This window comes from Daucus carota, chromosome 5 (assembly GCF_001625215.2).
Source record: "Daucus carota subsp. sativus chromosome 5, DH1 v3.0, whole genome shotgun sequence".
NCBI lineage: Eukaryota > Viridiplantae > Streptophyta > Magnoliopsida > Apiales > Apiaceae > Daucus > Daucus carota.
This window is the reverse complement of record NC_030385.2, coordinates 29,053,194-29,072,901: the sequence shown is the minus strand read 5'-3', so window position 1 is coordinate 29,072,901 and position 19,708 is coordinate 29,053,194. Positions and strand designations below refer to the sequence as shown.

Genomic DNA, 19,708 nt, shown 5'->3' with positions numbered 1-19,708 from the left:
CAAAATCTCTCAAACTTATCAAATTCCGCGCCTAGCATGTGCTCATAAGCACACACTAGAAAAACCGCAAATCAAAAAGGGTTCTTTTTTTTTTTAACGATCAGAAGGGTGTATCGGTTAAATCAATTCTGTATACACGGATTCAGTTTGTTTAGCCCAAAAATTTAGAATTGGGAAAATTATAATAATTGAGTACTCCCTCCGTCCCTTTTTATCTGTCCATTTTGGAAAAAAATACACATACCAAGGAATAATTGATTGTATAAACTTTTTCATTAAATACCTCTAATTAATATCTTGAAAATGATGGAATGCCCCTACTTTATGTCTTGAAAACATGAATTCAACCAAGTTTTAATTAAGTCAAACCTTGAAAATTGAAATTATGGAGATATATTTGAAAAACTATCATTAAATTAATTTTGAAAGTATAAATGGACAGATAAATAGGGACAAATTTCTACTTTCAAAGTGGCACATAAATAGAGACGGAGGGAGTAATAAACAAAACGATAAAAAGGGTGGATAAAGGAAGGGGGAGAAGCCATTGACTCTACACGTGTCTGCAAAGTGTTGTGGATATTAGAAAGAGAGAGATATAGATACAGTTGGTTGGTTGGTACCGTTGTGTGTTATACATACAGTTTGCAAAAGTAAATAATAATAATATCTGGGGAATTCAGTTTCAACTAAACGTGGAAAAATGGCGAGCTCCGTGGTAGAGAACAAGGAAGCGGAACAAGTTGCATCCTTGGAACTCCCTGCTCCTCCTGGCTGGAACAAGAAGGTCCTCTCTCTCTCTCTCTCTCTCTCTATCCCCCCCCCCCCCCCCCCCCCCCCCCCCCCACCACTGTGTGATACAAGTTTTGATGTTGTGAATTTCTTTTTTAATTGTTCATTTTGCGTTTCTGGATAATTGTGCTGTTTGTGGACATGAATTAGTTTTGGTATTATTGTAACTATTTATGTGTGTAAGTAAGCTTCTGTGATTGGCTAGATTTGTATCGTTCATAACCAAGCTCTAGGGTTTGTGTTTTGAATTTCCCTGATTTGGCGTAGTAATTTAGCTCCACGAGCCTTGAATATGTTTTTTCTAAAATTTTTGGGGTTCACTTTTGTCGGTTGTGCCAGTGATACTAGTAGACTTGCCCATTGAGTTCCATGACCTGCAATTTTAGTTTCCACAGCGCTTAGTATACTTATAGGCTCAGATAATGAGAACACACAATACAGTATCAGTATTTGTGAATCGGGGTATTAGGTTCCTTGAACTAAATTAATATGTAATTTTAAAGACTTATTTAAAGAAGTTACGTAAAAGATGCAGAAAACCTTTAAACACTTGGGCTATGTTGGATGTATTCACTTTGTTGCCTGGTAGACTAGGACCATTAAAGTTGGGAACAATTCGATGAGTAATTAGTAAATCTGTCATTGCTTTTACTTTTGCATGTCACGTGATTAGTAACTGTGCGTCATCCTTTGAGCTCCATATCCTGCAATTTGGTGTCCATAATTGTTCATATAGGCACTTTTATCCAAAGATGCTCATATAGAGGTGGCCACTTGTGTGGTCCGGGTGAGGCGGGTCGGACATGTGAGCAACTAGCTCGGAAACGGCACGGAGGTTAATGCGCCATGCCATGCCGGGTTTGTAACCGGAAACCTGGAGTTCGGGAACCGGCATGTCATGCCTGGACGGCTTAAGTGGGTTGGGGCGAGTTGTGCCGGTTTGTTTATGCCTCTGATGCAGATGCTGACGAGTTGTGGCCTGCAGCTAATATTCGAACACATATATACCTTTGGAACCCTGCAACTAAACTCGCCAAACTCATTCCTCCACATTCTTTACATGGAGATAATAGAACACAAGTAGCTTTGGGCTTTGGTTTCAATCACTTAGGTTATGAGTTGTATCGCGCTCTTTTTTGTCGAAATCTATTCTGCAACCAGGAATTCTTGGGAAATCATTAGGCATAACCCGACTGATATTCCTTATGCCTATGACATCGACCTATGCCTCCATGGATTTTTGCTTGCCACGGGGAAGAAGGATATGATGGCTTTCGATCTACACAAGGATGCGTTGGGGCAGGAAATGAGCTGTGCAGTTCGTGAGTCCACGAGCCCGGCCGGTTCAAGGGCTCTTGCAGGACTTGTGCGGTTCGGTTAGCGGCCCGGGTCCGTGCAGGCTGCAGTTTCAGGCTTCCCAACTCGTATTTCGCATGATGAAATTGGCGGGTTGTGCGGTTTTGAACCGGCCCAGCTCGAGCCGAAATAAACTAATAAAACGGCGAGCCGGGCCTGGTTCTGCGGTTCAAACTCGCACAATTGGCCAGCTCTATGCTCAGATAATGAGACCACGAAATATAGTATCCATGTTTGTGCTTTTTTGAGTCGGGGTATTAGATTCTTTGAACTGAACTATTATGGTATCAACTATCAACTAAGGCTCAGTGGAAGAAGTTACATAAAGAGGCATGATAGATCTAAATTCTCAGGCTATGTTGAATTTATTTATATAATTGTCTAGAGGACTAGTAGCATTTAATTAGGAAACAGTTGTATGAGTAGGTAGTAAACGTGTAAAGTTGAGATTTTGTTATTGCACAATCCTGTCTTCTGAGCAGCTGTAACGCACCAACCAAATTTTGGAAGTACTGGGATTATTTGGGATATAAATTCTCAGTAATGTTATAAGATAGCTGCTTTCTATAATAATTCCATGTCAACGGGATATTAGATTGTCTAAAATGATTCATATTTTGCTTGGGTTCAGTATGGACCTCATCTGTGATCTGTGTAAGTTTGACACAAATGCTCAAGGTAAGTACTTTTTTGTCAGGCTGTTGTTTCGAGTTTACTGTGACAGATGAGGTTGGAGATCTTAGCTGGCTGCTTGTGTGTGGGATGGAAAAGGGAGGGTCGTTGTTGGGGGGGGGGGGGGGGGGGGGGGGGGGGGGGGGCAGGAGAGAGAGAGTTCCATCACCTGCAATTTAGCTTCCATAATTGTGCATAAACACGCTTAATATCCATATATGCCCAGATAATAAGAACAAACAATACAGTATCCGTATATGTGCTGTGTGAATTGAGGTATGAGGTTCCTTGAGCTAAATTATTATGTATTACTAAGGGGGTGTTTGGATCATGGTTAATGAGCCCGGTTAACGAGAATCGGAACCTAAAACTCGAGCTAGGGTGTTTGGATTAGCAATTTTGTGACATGGAATGGGAACCCCAATCCCACTTGGAGGGTAAATCATTCCTTGCGCTCCCCTTAAGATACCAATTCCCATACCCTTCATTCCCATTCCCGAGTACCTTTCCCACTCACGATCCAAACGCCCCCTAAGGCTTATAAGGACAATTTACATGACGAGTCAGAAAATTTCTAAAGACCTTTACCGTGTTCAATTTATTCACTTTGTTGCCTGGTAGACAAGTGCCATTAAATTTGGGAACAATTTGATTAGTATTATTAAACGTGTCATTACTTCTGTGTTTCTAATCTCCCGCTTATGGATGATAAAATATTGTTTAAGAGTCTCAGAGCAGTTTTCTTCTCTCTGCTTAGCTTCATATCTCTTCGGTTACACCATCACCATGAAGTTGATAGATTCCTTAATTTTTTATGAGTTTTTTACTTCCTTACATACACGTTCTTCTGGTTGACTGTAAAGAAGCTAGGTACTCCGTAATTTTAGCAAGTACTGGCCTTATTTAGGATATAAGTTTTCCAGTTGTATTTTCCCGTAGCTACTTTATATGATATTTTATATATTGACTGGATATAAGAATGTGTAGAAATTTTCTTGGTCTCCAATATACCTAATCTGTATATGTTTGACAAATATGTTCGAGTTATTATCTTACCATATACTTGCACTTAATTTTTCACTTACACAGTTATGCTATCAGACGCACACATATAGGTGCATTTATGGATTGTGGCACTACTTACATGTCAAATTATATTATATGTATACTTTTTGGGAATAAACTAAATTTTATCATTATATTATTATTGCATCTTCTTCTTCTTCTTCTTCTTCTTCTTCTTCTTCTTCTTCTTCTTCTTCTTCTTCCATGATGCTTGCTAAAGTTTTACATAATTGTTGCTGTGTAGTTTGCTCCGTATCTCTAAGTACTCTGGATCTATTGTACTTCTCTAATTTCTCTTTCTGCTTTCTTCTTTGATGCTATCATGATGTTATACATCATGACCTACCTCAACTAATATAGGATGAGAACTGCAATTATTTTTTTAATGTGTTCTCTATTAAATACATATATGTAGTTAAATAAACTAGGGATCGTAATGGGGGTTTTAAATAAGATAACTCTGCAGTTTTTGCTGAAGAACGGTGGAACACCTAAGAAGAATGAGATCATATTCACTGCTCCTACTGGGGAAGAGATCTCTACCAGAAAGCAGCTGGAACAGTACCTTAAGTCACATCCTGGAGGGCCTGCAATGTCGGAATTTGATTGGGGAGCAGGTGACACGCCTAGAAGATCAGCAAGGATCAGTCAGAAGGTAAAAGCAACTCCATCTCCTGAAAATGACCCCCCTACCAAGAGAAGCAGAAAATCTTCTTCTAAAAAGAATGTTGGAAAGGTGGAAGAAGCTATCCCCAAGGAAAATCTGGTGAAAGAAGTTGCCAAAGAAATAGCGGGAGATGAGCAAGAGGATAAAAAGGTTGAAACTCAAGTTGCAGAGGATGTTGGCAAGAAACTTGAAGATGAGAGTAAAGATGAAATCCATGTGAAAGATGGGGAAACAGCACAAGCTTCCAAGGAAGAACCTAAACAAGTTGACGATCTCAAAGTAAACAAGGATGCTGAAGAGAGTAAATTAGCTGAACCAGAAAAGGAAAACTCAAAAGAGCCCATAGTAGATCAAGCACCTAATGAGACCAATATACCGGAAAATGATGACGGATATAAGCAGGAAGCACAGGTTCCAGAAGAAGTGGCACAAATACCAGTCAAGGCAGAGAATGAGGTTAAGTGTGGGGATCAGGTCAAAGTGGACATCACTACAGAGGAAAAGATTGTGGAAAGTGAGGACAAAAATGAAAATTTTGGCTTGGGAAGTGCTAAACACAATGATGTAATAAACATGAAGTTCGAGGGAGAAGTGGAAAATAATGGCAGTAGCTATGTCAGTGCTGGAGGGATAAAGCCCTGAGCATTCACAAATAATTTCTGGTCCTTGCTTTATTTAATCTTTAGTCTGACATTCTATCTTGCGGAGTACTCTGGAAAATTGTAGTATTGTTGTTGTCAACCATAGATATCTGAATTTATGTGCCATTCTTGTAAACCATAGATTAGCCATTTCAGTGTTGCGAGCTTTTTCTGTATTAGAGGGACACGTAGCATGTGGAATACCTAGTAATATTAGCATCTTACTTAGATCAGTCCTTTGATGCTTTGATCTTTCCTTGCATTGATCGGGACTTAGGTTTCAGACTTGATGTTATTGTAATATTATGAATAAGTAGTTGTATGTTCAACAATGATCATGCGAGTGGACCTTTTCCATATATACTACCTTGGTGCCGATCTGTTATTTGGGATGAAACATGTACCCTTCTTTCTACAACTCTTCAGGTGAAAATGATCTGCGGCTTTAGCAAACTGATCTGCAGAAACAAAGACTTCACAAGGCATACTATAATTCAGTATTGATAGAAATGATGTTTTGATAAACATTTAGCAAATGGACCGTGATCAGAACTGATCACAATCAGACTCTGTAATTTGTTTGCACCTTGTTAGATCCATGCAATTTGTAGCTATGGTTGCAGTTAATCGAGAAAGGCACCCCTACACGAATTATATGTTACCCTCAATCCCTAGTTATCCTAACCCTTAATGCATACTGGTGCTGTACTCATGTGAATGTATTAGTTCTTACTTCTTACTGTATGCATTAGTATAGCTCTCTGAATAGGTGATCAACACTGACACCGTCAAAGACAGGCCTCCGATCTGTAACATATAGAGTAGGTGAGAAGTTGGAATGAAAAAGAGCTCTTTACTCAGAGACCTCCATTTGCGCAATTGACATCTGATGCAAACATTAAACCCTTCTTCTCTTTAGCACTTGCTCCTTGTTATCTCTCATAAGTCATGCTTCTTCAACCTCGCACTTTTTTATCTACTTACTATGCCCTGGCAAACTTCATTTTAGATAACATGAAACCTGCGGTTATCAATACATTACTTTTACCTTGCATTCTGTTGCGTACACATTTAGTATGGAGAAGGGTTGGGCGGTGCTGTGTATAGGCAGTGTCCTGTTTCTTCGTAAAAATCTTGATGGTTGTTATAGTACAGTACTAGAGTCTAAGGGTAACTCTGTTGAACTTTAGAATTCTGATGTACTGACAAATGCTGCACATGCAGGTGGTGTACTATGAAGTTGGTTCTACAATTCTATAAGAATTTCACTTATTTGGTTGATGGTTAATGAGCCCGGTTAACGGGAATCGGAACCTAATACCCATACATTGTGTTTGGATTAGTAAAATTTTTTGCTTGGAATGGGAACCTCATTCCCTCTTGAAGGGTAAATCAATACCTCCACACCCCTTGGGTTACCATTTCCCATACCCTCCATTCCCATACCCCCCATTCCCATTCCCCATTCCCATTCCCACCAATCATCCAAACACCCTTTAATTGCTTTTGAATTTTTGTTTTGTTGCAGACAAGAGGCTGCAAAGCTTCTCAGAAGAGTTCAGAAGGAAAAATTCTAGTGCCTGGTGTTGCTGAAGAATAATATTAATCAGCAGACGAGGACAAAAATGTAAGACTCAAATTCTCTGGTCTCTAGAAGTTCTTCCTAAACCAAATAAAAAACAAGTAACTTAGAATCTTCACAGAATGTATAGCGCATTACTAGATTGACTATAGTCTAGAGTGAGTGGAGTAACCGACTCCACGAAGTTATCAAGAATATGAAGATAGCCATAGTGATTGGACTTTATGTATTATTATTATTTGAAGTCAAAGTTAGACACCCAGTTTGATAGAATTACTTCGGTGATTGGCTGTCTTCAGAAATAATTAATACTTTCTGCTATGCTTGATAAATATATAAGACAAGTCGAGAAGCTCTGATATTACTGAACATGAATAACATACTGTTCTAGCTGTATCTCTCTTGGGTACTCCTGAGAAGAAATGAGCGCTGATACGGGCCTTGACACTATACTAAGTATGTTACCACAATTACTTGATAATTTAAGTATTGTGCGATGAAAAGAAGACCCTTGAAATTGAAGATTATCCAATTGTTGACTTCACTGGCTGTGGCCATGACTAAGCTGTATAACATATTACAACTTTTGAACTCGAAAGAATATTCATAATATCCCAATGAGAGTAGTCAATTCCCACTCGTTTTTTTCCTTACACATAGATAGTCAGAAAGCCTTTACATGCCAAAAGAGAGGAACATGAAATATATTTTTTTCAGGAGAAAGGAATACAAGTACTTAACTTTGCAGTTTGAATGATTGTAGACTTGTCAAATTAATCTAGCTGATACGAGAGTGTGGCGCAAAGTCAATACCAGAACTCTATATATAAAAGGGTGATCAAAAATAGATCGACAGTAAGACTTTGGATTCGATCTATTAAACAAGATGGTGCAGTTGAGAAAAATGGCTTTAAGCATCGCCATGATTGTCTTTCTTGTAATACAGAAGCCTGTGGCCGGCTTCTTCAATGAACGAACACACATCGTACTATGGACATCCCTTCCTGGCATATCTGTACCTTACAGAATCTGGTCTTCTATACAAAGGTTCTCAGTTAATGACAATGTTGGTATGTGCTGTTTCTATACATATATTTGCCTTTCTTTTCAATGAATACAAAATGTAGTGTATGCAGTTTTTCCGAAACATAAATCTAGTAGTAATTAGATATGTTCCCTTTTTTTATAGTTTAGGTGCTTAAATTTGTAAGTATAATGTTGAGGCCTTATGATTTACTATTTTTTCTCCAAGTTTTTGTGTTCCCACAGGGATTACACACAGCAGCTGAGGTAACAAAAGAAGGGTACGATAATTGCAATTTAACAGAGATTATATCAATCGAAGCAGCCAGTCCCGCAACCTTTAATCTTGAATCAGTTGGCACACACTATTACATATGCACTGTTGCTGGACACTGTCGAATGGGACAGAAAGTGGCTATTACTGTCCCTGACACAGCACCTAAACAATTGGCTACTCCAGCTCCCGTCTCCTCCTCCGGCAAAGATATGTCTGATGATGCAGTTACTACACATATTGTTGGAGATGAATTTGGATGGTCTCCATCTTCTGGTGGTGCCTCTGATTATAAAGCTTGGGCTTCCAACAGGATCTTTCTTGTTGGGGACGTTTTAGGTACGCTTTATATTCTAAATATCCTTCCAATTTTATTAAGCTTCAAACTTTAGCAATGTCATGCATGATTTAGTAGCTATACAAGTAATTGTTAAGTTAACAAGCTGGAGAAGGGCTTATATATAATGCTTAATTTACTATGCTCTTCCAAGTTAGAGACTGCTGAGGCAAAAGGATCGTGAATCATGAACCTATAGTCTACCTTGTTCATATGAACCTAGTTTTGCCGCTGTCATACCAGGCTCATATATGAATAGATTCTCAGAATTATTCAAAAACTTGGCTGACTTATAATGAGCTCAACTCCAACCATATTTTATGACTTATAATGAGCCGTTTCATGACAGATAAGCCTCGTTCATGACATGGCTACAATAACATGATAAGTTAACATATCTACGCACATTTCAAGATATATGCATCGTAAATAATACATAAATCAAATTAAACATGCCCAGTATATCCTGCTTAACGCAGGGTCTGGAAAGGGTATGATGTACCCAACCTTACCCGATCCCGGCTTGTGTGTGTATTTGTAAGATTTGTAAAATAATACTGTAAATGAAATATAATATACAAGTAAACTTATTTCGATTCTGTGAGATGAGATGATTCACAATGCATCTGATCCTTGTTCCAATTTGCTACCACCATACTCCGCCCATTGATCATTGAAGATCCAATGAGGCGTGTCACTTAAGATTGTGGGAGACCAAAACTTGGTTGTCCGAACAGAATTCCCATAATTTGCCAATAGATCATCGCTGGCCAAATCCACAAATCTACACTTCCTTATTACTCTGTGCAAAGTGCCAAGATTTCTCTATTTGATTTGCTCTCATGCTTATATAGTATAATTTATGTAAATGAAGAAATTGTGATAGTAAAACTATTTTTTTCTTGCAGAAAGATGAAATTAAGTTGTAAAAATGGAAGAACCATGCTTAATGTAAATATCTTTATCATTTAAAACAATGATATGTACTAATGGTTACTACATGTATTTGAATTGTGACAATGTAGTATTTAAGTTCGTGAACAAGCTCCAGGACGTGGCCTTGGTGCCCAAGTCAGCATATGAAAATTGCGACACCAAGAAGTCTGCAATTGCGGTGTATAAAACAAGTCCTGCCACGGTGATCCTCAACTCCGCTGGCTACCATTATTTCACCACCACAAATCCACTTATGTGCGATTTTGGGCAACAGCTTGTTGTAAATGTCAGGGGTCGCTAGCAGCAGCAGCGACAGTACAGGGTTGAGCCCTGGGATTTGACGGCGGACTTAAAAAGCCACCTACAGACCTTTACGCCCAATAATTCCGGATAATGCTTGCATCCTCTGTATAGCTCTAGCAACCTGGCAGAGTCATTTAACTGTCAGGGGTTACGGTTTGTTTCTTGTATTTGTTCTGCTTCAATGTTTCTTTCTTCGTTCATTAATTCAAGTCTTCAAAGACTGTAAATGCTAATGTGTGTGATTCCTTTGAATAAATCAACCAATTTATTACGGAAGACTCTAATAGTATTCAAAATTCCGTCCTCAATTTCTTTTCCCAATTCACGTGATAGACATATAGGTCGTGATAGACATATAGGTAATTTCAATTTGACGGATTATGTGCCCAAAGGAAGCCCGTCATACATTGTCAATTAGATTTGAGAACAATTTTCAGTTACACATCACTTTCCCTTTTTTCTTTTTATAATCAACTCCAGAAGTTAATGGTTAGCAAGCGAGGCAATAGTTTATTTCTCATAGGATCAAATGATTTGGTCATTACTAAACTGGACTTCAACTTGCAAGTGGATGACTAAACTCAAAAAACTTGCATTTAGCTCACTCAATCAGCTTTTACTTGCAATCAAATAACTTTCAATAACTTCCGTTAAATCAACTAACGGGACTAACAGTAAATCTATATGACAATACATGGCACTGAGTTTACTTTAAAAGAATAGTTGGATCTGTACCAAACTAATGAGAGAGTATTATGCTAAATCTTTCGTTTAATCTATTAGGAATGAGAGAGTATTATGCTAAATCTTTCGTTTAATCTGTTAGGTTTGGGTCAGATCCAACTAAAATTAATATACTAGTAACGTAACTAGTACGTTTAAATACAATTTTAAAAATTCTGATCCATACACAAAAAATTCACTAAAATTACAAGGTCCATCATGATCAGACTTACGGATATATCAATTGATATAATTTGAATTTTGAGGTTAGCTTAATAATTCAATATAACCCAATTGTTATTGAACTGGATTCAAATAATTCTTGCGACCAAAATTAAATTAACCCACAAACTGTTTTCCTCGTTACGGTCAGTGTCTAAATAGTTGATATAATTTGAAATTTGAGCTCAACTTAATAATATATAATTCAATTTAATCCAATAATTATTGAACTGAATTTTAATAATTCTTAGGACCAAATTCAAATTACCCTGAGACCGTCTCCCTATGCCCATTCTAATGAAGTGACTCGAGAAGGTTACAACTGTAGGGGTGAGCAAAACCGGATATCCGGTCCGGTTATGAATTATAAACCGGATATCCGGTTTTTCGGATCACTGAATTTTCATTCCGGTTCCGGTTCCGGTTTAACCGGATATCCTCTCTAATCGGATCGGAAAACGGATTATCCGGATCCTGTTTCTTCTAAAAAAATATGTAAAAAAATATGTATTATTTTCTGATTCAATAAGTTTGTAATGTTTAATTTTAATTTTTTTTCATGAGTATATGTAGAAATCAGCTTGAACAAAAAATTAAACAACCACACAAATACTTATTAAACGAACTTATCAGTTAAATGCAGGTGTTTTCAGTCGAACAGTGGCTTTCTTTGCTTTATATATAATTCTGAGCTTATCGCTGATAGAATTTTTAGTTGAGACCATCCTACATATAAATTTAATGGACTTAAAATTAATTCCCCAAAACACTGTAGAATTGCTAGCAAGTGATTGTGAAAAAGAGATGCTAATTACTTATCTGGGGGCCTGCAATTTCATATATAAAGTATTAGTAACATGCTGTCAAACTAATAGCAACTGTCAGACTCTTAATATTTTCTTTAAAATATTAAATATATATATATATATATATATATATATATATAAATATATATATATATATAGGGGGATGATCAAATACAAACCCCAATTTTTGTAAAAACTAAAAACTAATCAGCACCTTTGATTACTATTTAGCAGCTTTTAATCTTGGCCATCCATTTAGTTGATATAAAAAAAAGGAAAAAGACAGAGATTTTATCGACCAGCTGTTATTAACAGATATAACTTTCTCTCTCAAATGTTTCTCTCTCTACTAGCAGATTTTCTTTGAAATCTCTTCTCTCTCGCTGCTAACGATTGTCTCTCTCGGTGTTATCGATCCTCTCTCTCGCGTAGATTTCGTCTACTGATGCTCTATCTTCTTCGCATCACATCTTCGTCAGCTGTAGAAATCGAAATCAAAAACAGTTTTGGAGGTGTTGATTTATAATCTGTGTACGATGATAACAAAGATCTCATCAAAATCAGTGATAATCAAGGTGATTGCTTTAGTTTTATTGTTCGATTAACTATGCAGATATGGAGATGGTGATTTTAGTAGTTGTTGTGTGTGATTAACTATGTCGATATGGAGATGCTGATTTTAGTAGTTGTGTGTGATTAACTATGTAGATATGGAGATGCTGATTTTAGTAGTTGTTATGTGTGAAACTTGTAGTTTTGTGTTTATTCAATTAACATACATGTGAATGATTAATTTTTGTTAATGATATATGAATTTAACCAGTATATTAGATGAGTTTTGTGTTTATTATGGACAATGAGCAGGACTCATATTTCCGCGAATTTTTGTTCTGAAACAGGTTATGATCGAAAGGATCCAGGATCAGAGGTAAGAAATATATTCTTTTGAACATATTAATTTTGGTTTATTTGTCAAAAAGGGAATTTGCTTTGTTGTGATTCGTAACAGTCACGTGTTCTGAGTTGCAGAGAATTTGAAGAAGGTGAAACCTTGAGATAACCCCAAGGATTTAAGCTTGAGGGCGCATTTGAGCAATCGCGATATAGATGGAGATATTAATACCACAATTCTGAAGTAAGAATTTACTACATGTAATGTGTTGTTTTAACTTTGATCTTAATGTTCCTGTTGCTGGATTAGGAATGTCGTGTTGCATACTTGTTGAGAAGATATTAGATTTTATAACGTACTTGTATCTTATTGCGTTCCAGGAAGAACATCTCAGTGGATCTGAAGTTACTATGTCAAGTTCAGAGACGGGCTCTGAACATAATACAACTCGAGTGCTTGGCATGACAAATTTTAATATCACAAAAGATGGTAAAAGCTTCCTATCTTCTCTAGGTCAGTCCCCACTGGCTTGGAGGTCAAAACCTGATGCGTCTGCAGAAATCTATGACGAAAGGCTGGGATCACAATCTGAATGGTCAGGAGGTTCTCTTCTGGATGCAAGTACAGATGATTCGCTAAACAGTCCACGTGAGGCTCTTCTAGGTGAGAGGTCTCAGGACACTTCAGAGATTTGATTGAGAAGCTTAAAGCTGAGCTTGCTGGCAGGTAGAACTTTCAGAGTTAGAATTACAGACCTTGCGTAAGAGTATTGTGAAGGAGAGCAAAAGGACACAAGATCTTTAAAAAGAAGTTTCTAGCCTGAAGTAAGAGCGAGATTCATTCAAAGAAGAGTGTGAAATAGCTAAACTACGAAACAAATTTGAATATAAAAGAGGTGACCCTCGGGCTTTTCTTGAAGAACTGAGGCAAGAAATGAATCATGAGAAGGATCTCAATGCAAATCTTCGTATACAACTTCAAAAGACACAAGAATCAAACAATGAGTTGATTCTTGCTGTGCAAGACCTCGATGAAATGTTGGAAGAGAAGAACAAGGAGATACCGGGCCTTTCAAACAGATCAGCAACAACTGGAAATGCAAAAACCATCTGGGAAACAAACTTTAGTTTAGTTTAGTTTTTGATATTACTTTAGACTTTGAGAATTGATATTCATTTGAATGAAAATATTATGGATTATATAGTAAATGTTTTGTGGAATCACTAAATTCATATGGGTCAACTACTAAAATGTGATGATGTGATCACTAGAGTGTGACTTCCAATCACTTAAATTTAGTCGTGTTTTGACAATAGTAGTCATGTTTTTTAGTAGTTAGTTTGTATTTTGCAGTTCAGTGAATTGGGATTTTGTACATATTATAGTAAAATTTGAAGCACATAATATAATTTTGGAACATGTTAGTAGCATAAGTTAAATTACTCATATTACTGAATTGAAATTTGCTAGATCTGAAGAAGTAAAAAGTAAGATTGATACTTGCAGAAAATTTTAAAATCTTTGTACAATAGCATCATGAAAAAGTCAATAACCAATCTAGAATGCCACAGATAATTTTCCACATTGTGGATTTTAGTAATATTCGACACAAAAGAAATCACAAAAATAATCTAATTAGTTCTTTAAACAATCTTTTCTTGTCAAGTGGTCGTTGTGGATTTTCATCAAAAGTAGTTGCTGAAACAATCATCAGTTTCCGAAACAATCATTGGTTGTCATTCTGAACTTCATTAAAATTGCTGGTGAGGTTTTTTGCAAATCTGACAGTCTTCTTCTTAGCAGGCTTTGGTTGAGTAGTTGCTGCTATGTCTTCTTCTTGAGACGCTTGTGCAAATTGGATGGCAAAATTGATCAGTTTCTTTGGCACCATATCAATATATATTTGCTTCCCCACTTTCATGATTTCTGATCTCTTCAGATTCAGTGACGATGATAAAATCACATTGTTATATTTGACTCAGAGTCTGATAATGTGATTTCGCTGGCCATGCTGCAGTATCAAGTACAAATATACTATTATTAGACAACTGTCTTTATTGAGTAGGATAATAAAAGTATAAAAGTTGGAGTAATTCTTACATCTTCATCATTGATTGGAGTTGGTCATGGAAAGCCTACAATCACTATTGTACATGCCTAAGTTAAAAATAAAAGATCACATGACTCTAATATATAGTAGTTTCTTATCAGAGTCACTATAATATATAATTCTACAATCAACTAAAAGAGACAGAGCACAATATCATGTTGTTTTTAAACAAATTGGTATTGCACAAGAAGCAAGGTATTTTACAAATCATTACAAAATTCCTTTATAAACTCATCGAGAACAGATTTCAACTTCTTCAACGTGTATATAACCACTATAAACAATTGGAACAAAAACCACAAAATAAAAACTAAATTAGTTAACCCCCCTAGAAGCCTTCAAGCGCCCTGTAAAAGTCATCATCCCCCTAGAAGTCATCACCCGCCCTGTAAAAGTCATCATGCCCCCTAGAAATCATCACCCTCCCTGTAAAAATCATCAACCCCCTAGAAGTCATCACCCGCCCTCTAAAAATCATCATCCCCCGCCCTAGAAGTTATCACTCGTCCCCTAAGAGTCATCATGCCCCTAAGGACACTCCCACCCCCATTCAACATAGTCCCACTAGAGGTTACAATCACTTTGTAATAAAAGGCTACAATCACTATAACACAAACATAGAATCAAAAAGTTGCATCAATGTTTTGTAGTTTATGCACTAATGAACATAATATTGCACATGTGTACGCCATTTAAGTTTATGCAGATATAGTATTATATCACATTAAAAAAGAAATTTCAAGTTCAAAACAACAGTTTTGAATCTAATAACATAGTGAATGCCACCAAATATTTAGTTACATGTTTTGACACTAAATCAACATGTATGGTAGTAATGCTATATATGCTAGCACTAAGGTGATGATATACTCTGTTTTTATCATAAGAGCGTGCAATCACTACAAAACAAGTATAGAAATGATAATTATAAGTTAATCAATCACTATAATACAAGCCTAAGGTACACAATTAATCACATGACTCTTAGTAGTTTCTTATATAGATATAGATTTTTAAGTTATAATTATCCTCCTCTGATAGTCTTAAGGACATTAATGTGTGTATACATCTGGCTACAAAATTACTAGCAATTAACAACTATGTTATTTTAATTATTGAATTCTCATTAGCTTGGGCTAATCAACTTAGTACTCAAACACACATAGGCTGTTCAATCAATAGCTCTTAATCACTGAAGTTTAAATAGGAGAACATAATACGTTCAATTTGTTATCACCATCAGCATGACAATCACTAAAATATAAACAGATAATTACTAATATAATTTGAAGAAGATAGTGATTAACACATAATGTGCTGAAACTTACAATCATAAAAAACAAGTATGCAATTACAGAAATACTATAATAAATAGAATCACTAACACATAATGTGATGAAAAATACAATCACTAGAAGTGTGATATTCAATAACAGTCAAATCATAAAAAAAGTATGCAATCATAAGAAATTTTCAAAATCTCCTCACAAACAAAAATGAACATACGTCCTCTAGTTCTAGCCATTAAATTATGCTTTCACAATCAAATAAATGAGATCTACTTGCTGTTATAGAATCACATAAAGATGAACAATTAGTTTTTTGTCAAAAATTAAAAATAAACCCTAGAAACATCATTATACTGACATGCAATCACTACGAAAGTTTTATTCACTTGTTTATTAACTTAAATCACTAAAAAACCATAGGAATATACCTTTTGAAGATTTTTGAAACTGATTTTGCTTAATTCGACTTCAGTGATTGAAGTCGTTCGACTTTGGTGCTCGATTTCGCTGTGAAATTGAACCGCTGTGTCAAATACATGAAGAAATCAGTGAGTAATTGAAAGAAAATGCGTTTCGTAGTTGTATGGCGCGATTCGTACCTTTGTTTGAGGAAGAAAAAAAGTGCGAGAGCAAAGAAGCGTAACTATAATGTATGTATAGGTGTATCTAACTATAATATTAATTATTTTAATTTGTCGTCGTTTAAATTTGTCTGATGGGTGGCTATTTTGTCTGATGGATTGGGCTGTTTTGTTATTGGACTGGGCTTTGCTATTGGATTGGACTAGGTTTGTAGGTTTTTAGAATAATTTAGTTTGTACTAGAATAGCTCCCTATATATATATATATTCTATATAAATATATTTTTAATTATAAATAGTAAAACCGGATCGGATCCGGATATCCGCTTTCTTATATATATGTGATCCGGATCCGAATCCGAATTTATATGAAAAAACCGGATCGGATATCCGGTCCGATTTATTCGGATCGGATATCCAAATTTCCGGATATTTTAAATCGGATATCGGACCGGAAAATCGGATAATCCGGATTTCGGATTTTTGTGCTCACCCCCTGGTTACAAGGGTAAGGCCCATCTATAATCGTGTGGAGTATGGACTCGGTCCACTTTCTATTTTCAATATATACGATTATGTATTTCTAGAAAAGTTATGTTACTAGTACAGTTAAACCTCTTTAAAGTAATATCCCTCGGACCGGGAAAAAATATTACTTTACTGAATTTATTATTTTATCGATATAATATTTTATTACTTTATCGATAAAGTAATATTTTATTATTTTACCGAATTTCTATATGTTTACAATTTATAATTCATTATTTTCAAAAACAAGAATCAGTTACATGCAATAATTAATCATACGTATGCACTAGATAGAGTATACATGTACGGTAACATGTGCAGTGTAAATACTGTACATCATCCCAAGCGTGTCATCAAAGGAAACACTTCAAGCAATCAACACTTTAAACAATTACTTGTTACAACATGAGCAAAACATACCGGAAATTATTTATACTTTACATAGTCAAGGGGTTGATTTTGGCCTTGGTGGAAAGAAAAAACAAACTACTATAGATTCATATTTTAAATAGAACTAAAATTTGTAATTCATATACATTATATATATACATTATATACATATATATATATATATAGAGAGAGAGAGGTTCCAGAGAAAACCATGTTATCAAGAAAACCGAGGAACCCTCCTGGATATCATTGATTATTTTTTGTCATATTTAAGTATTTCCTAAATTATAATCAATAAAATATATATCCTAATCTAATAAACACATGGGCAAAATCGTAAATAATCTGTTGTTGATTAATTAAGAATCTTTTATTTTTGGCATCTGCCACAATTCAATCAAAGCACAAAATAATCTGAAATCATTACATATATTTTCCGTCGAGAAGAATCTCCCTCATTGTAAGAAAAAGACAGTCACGTTGAAACACTATGCTTCATCAATTCAAGGTCTATACTACGTCCCATTATCATAGATCTAGAACTTTTTTATAAAATTTATTTGTTACCATGTTCTATAACCTCCAGAATCATCCACTCTTTTTCAGGGATTCAATGGTGGAGAAAAATCTCCATGACAACATCAGCGATAATAATTCAGATACAGTTGGCTGCTATAGGGATTGAATTGAACCCAAATACTACGCTTTATTATGTTTCACCATGTTGTTTTGTGTTTCCGTCAGTGCCTTGGTTGATTGTTGAGTTCCCAGTATTGGGGTAGACTTCGGGTTTCCATTTTGATTTTTGAATTTTTGGGGACAAATTCAATTTGTGCATCTGCTTTGAATCTTGTTGTGTTTTTGCTTGTTCGGAATACTTCTGAATTGACTATGAATGTTTGGGGGTAGGTAAGAATTGGTTGTTCATGCTTTTTCGTGATCGGTGATAAGGATCAAGTGGCTCCGATTAATTTTGCCGGATATGGGGTGGCTCTTGGGTGTTGCATATTAAAATCCCTTGAAGTTGCAAGCAATAAAGAAAAATGAAGCTCTAAAGAAGGCACGGGAGGCTGACGAGGAAGGTTGAAAGTTGTTGGAAGAGAAATCGGAAGAAGTTGAGCCGAAGAAGAACGAGGCGGAAGACTAATTTATGAGAAAATTGGTTCTTCTGTGAGTTCCCAAGTCTGGAGGATAAAATGTGCAAGATGTGTTGGAGGATAAAATGATCGAGAATCTCTATGATCTAAACATTTTAGAGAATGCTAAGTTAGGTTCTGAAGAGCTTCTGTTTTCCTCAAAGGTCCTTCCTTTTGATTCATCGATATCCTGTTTCTGCGATGTGAGTAAAGACTTGATGGATGTTGATCAGGTTCTCTTGGAGTTGGAAAGCTTGGCTGATTCTAAAGGATCTTCTTAGAATACTAGGTTCTTTACTAAGGTGGAAGTTCATCTTGATTTAGTTTTTGGGTGTTCTAGTTTGTGTTCTAGTTATGTTTATAATCAACCTGTGTTCTTTTGATGGTTGTTTGTCTTTGTATTCTGGATTTTATTCGCTTATTAATATAATTTCTACTACTTATCATAAAAAAAAGTCTGCAGTTATGTTTCTAATTAGAATTTAATTTGTTTCTTAAGTATGTAATTTATAAGAGTTCTATTGTGTCTTCAACATTTGATATCAATCTGTAGAATCACATGGTGTTTTTGAGTTCCATAATCTAAAATATTTAAAATGATTTGATTATTGTCAAAAATATCCCATAATCAATATTGTCATATTATTCGAGTTTAATGAGTGTATACCGGTCTACATGAAAAAATGATCCGATGCATCACAACTTTGTAATGATCATGTTATGACTCGGTATAACTATTAAGCACCATACAAGATTCTTTTACAATATATATACAAGATTCGCTGAGATATTTTATTATTTTTAATAATAAATATTTGTGACATGCAAGATTCTTTCAAAATTTGAGATTTTTCTTGTATAAATTATTTTCCGTATGATATTCTTTTGACTCTTCTAGTACTTTTAATAATTATTTTGAAGAATCTCAAACTAATTAATATGAAAGAATCCTAATACAAAAATTATAATAATATCAAAAAGACACTTTAAGAAATAAATAAAAATAAATGTTAAAATACTGTGATAAAACTTCCCTATTTATTAAGGTGAATCTTTTGAAATTTGAAATTTGAAATTCAAATTTAATATACAGTAAATGCTCTGTGTGATTGATTGAGATATGAATAATATAGAAAAGGAAATTAATAAATTGCATATATTATTATTTATGTTAATCAAATAATGTGTATATTTGTAAGATGTTAATAAGAATATTTTAATAGTATTCTTCGTAAAAAAAATTATTAGATTTTACGAACATTTGGTACGATAATAAATATTTTCTATTTAATATTTGAATTAATTTTTTACTATTTAATAAAAAACATGATGTATTATATTTTTTTATTTTTGCGGTAAGTGAAAAATTAATATTAAGATTCT

At 35.2% G+C, this 19,708-nt stretch overlaps 2 protein-coding genes and 2 long non-coding RNA genes across 4 annotated transcripts; 3 read left to right on the top strand and 1 right to left on the bottom strand.

Annotated features, from left to right (window-relative positions):
• Window positions 1-551: 551 nt before the first annotated feature.
• On the top strand, window positions 552-5,554 carry LOC108224055 (methyl-CpG-binding domain-containing protein 11). The gene is made up of 2 exons (XM_017398604.2): window positions 552-787; window positions 4,352-5,554. The coding sequence occupies exons 1-2, from the start codon at window positions 704-706 to the stop codon at window positions 5,192-5,194; spliced, it is 927 nt and encodes a 308-aa protein (XP_017254093.1). The 5' UTR covers window positions 552-703; the 3' UTR covers window positions 5,195-5,554.
• Window positions 5,555-7,453: 1,899 nt separating this feature from the next.
• Window positions 7,454-9,924, top strand: LOC108220358 (blue copper protein). The gene is made up of 3 exons (XM_017394100.2): window positions 7,454-7,845; window positions 8,028-8,411; window positions 9,435-9,924. Exons 1-3 carry the CDS (start codon window positions 7,662-7,664, stop codon window positions 9,644-9,646), a joined length of 780 nt encoding a protein of 259 aa, XP_017249589.1. The 5' UTR covers window positions 7,454-7,661; the 3' UTR covers window positions 9,647-9,924.
• A 1,790-nt stretch (window positions 9,925-11,714) lies between these two features.
• Window positions 11,715-13,399, top strand: LOC108222589 (uncharacterized). The gene is made up of 3 exons (XR_010291750.1): window positions 11,715-11,974; window positions 12,299-12,327; window positions 12,429-13,399. It is a non-coding gene; the product is annotated as an uncharacterized LOC108222589 (long non-coding RNA).
• Window positions 13,400-13,764: 365 nt separating this feature from the next.
• Window positions 13,765-16,533, bottom strand: LOC135152983 (uncharacterized). The gene is made up of 2 exons (XR_010292396.1): window positions 16,119-16,533; window positions 13,765-14,435 (listed from the first exon to the last, which is right to left on the bottom strand). It is a non-coding gene; the product is annotated as an uncharacterized LOC135152983 (long non-coding RNA).
• Window positions 16,534-19,708: the final 3,175 nt, after the last annotated feature.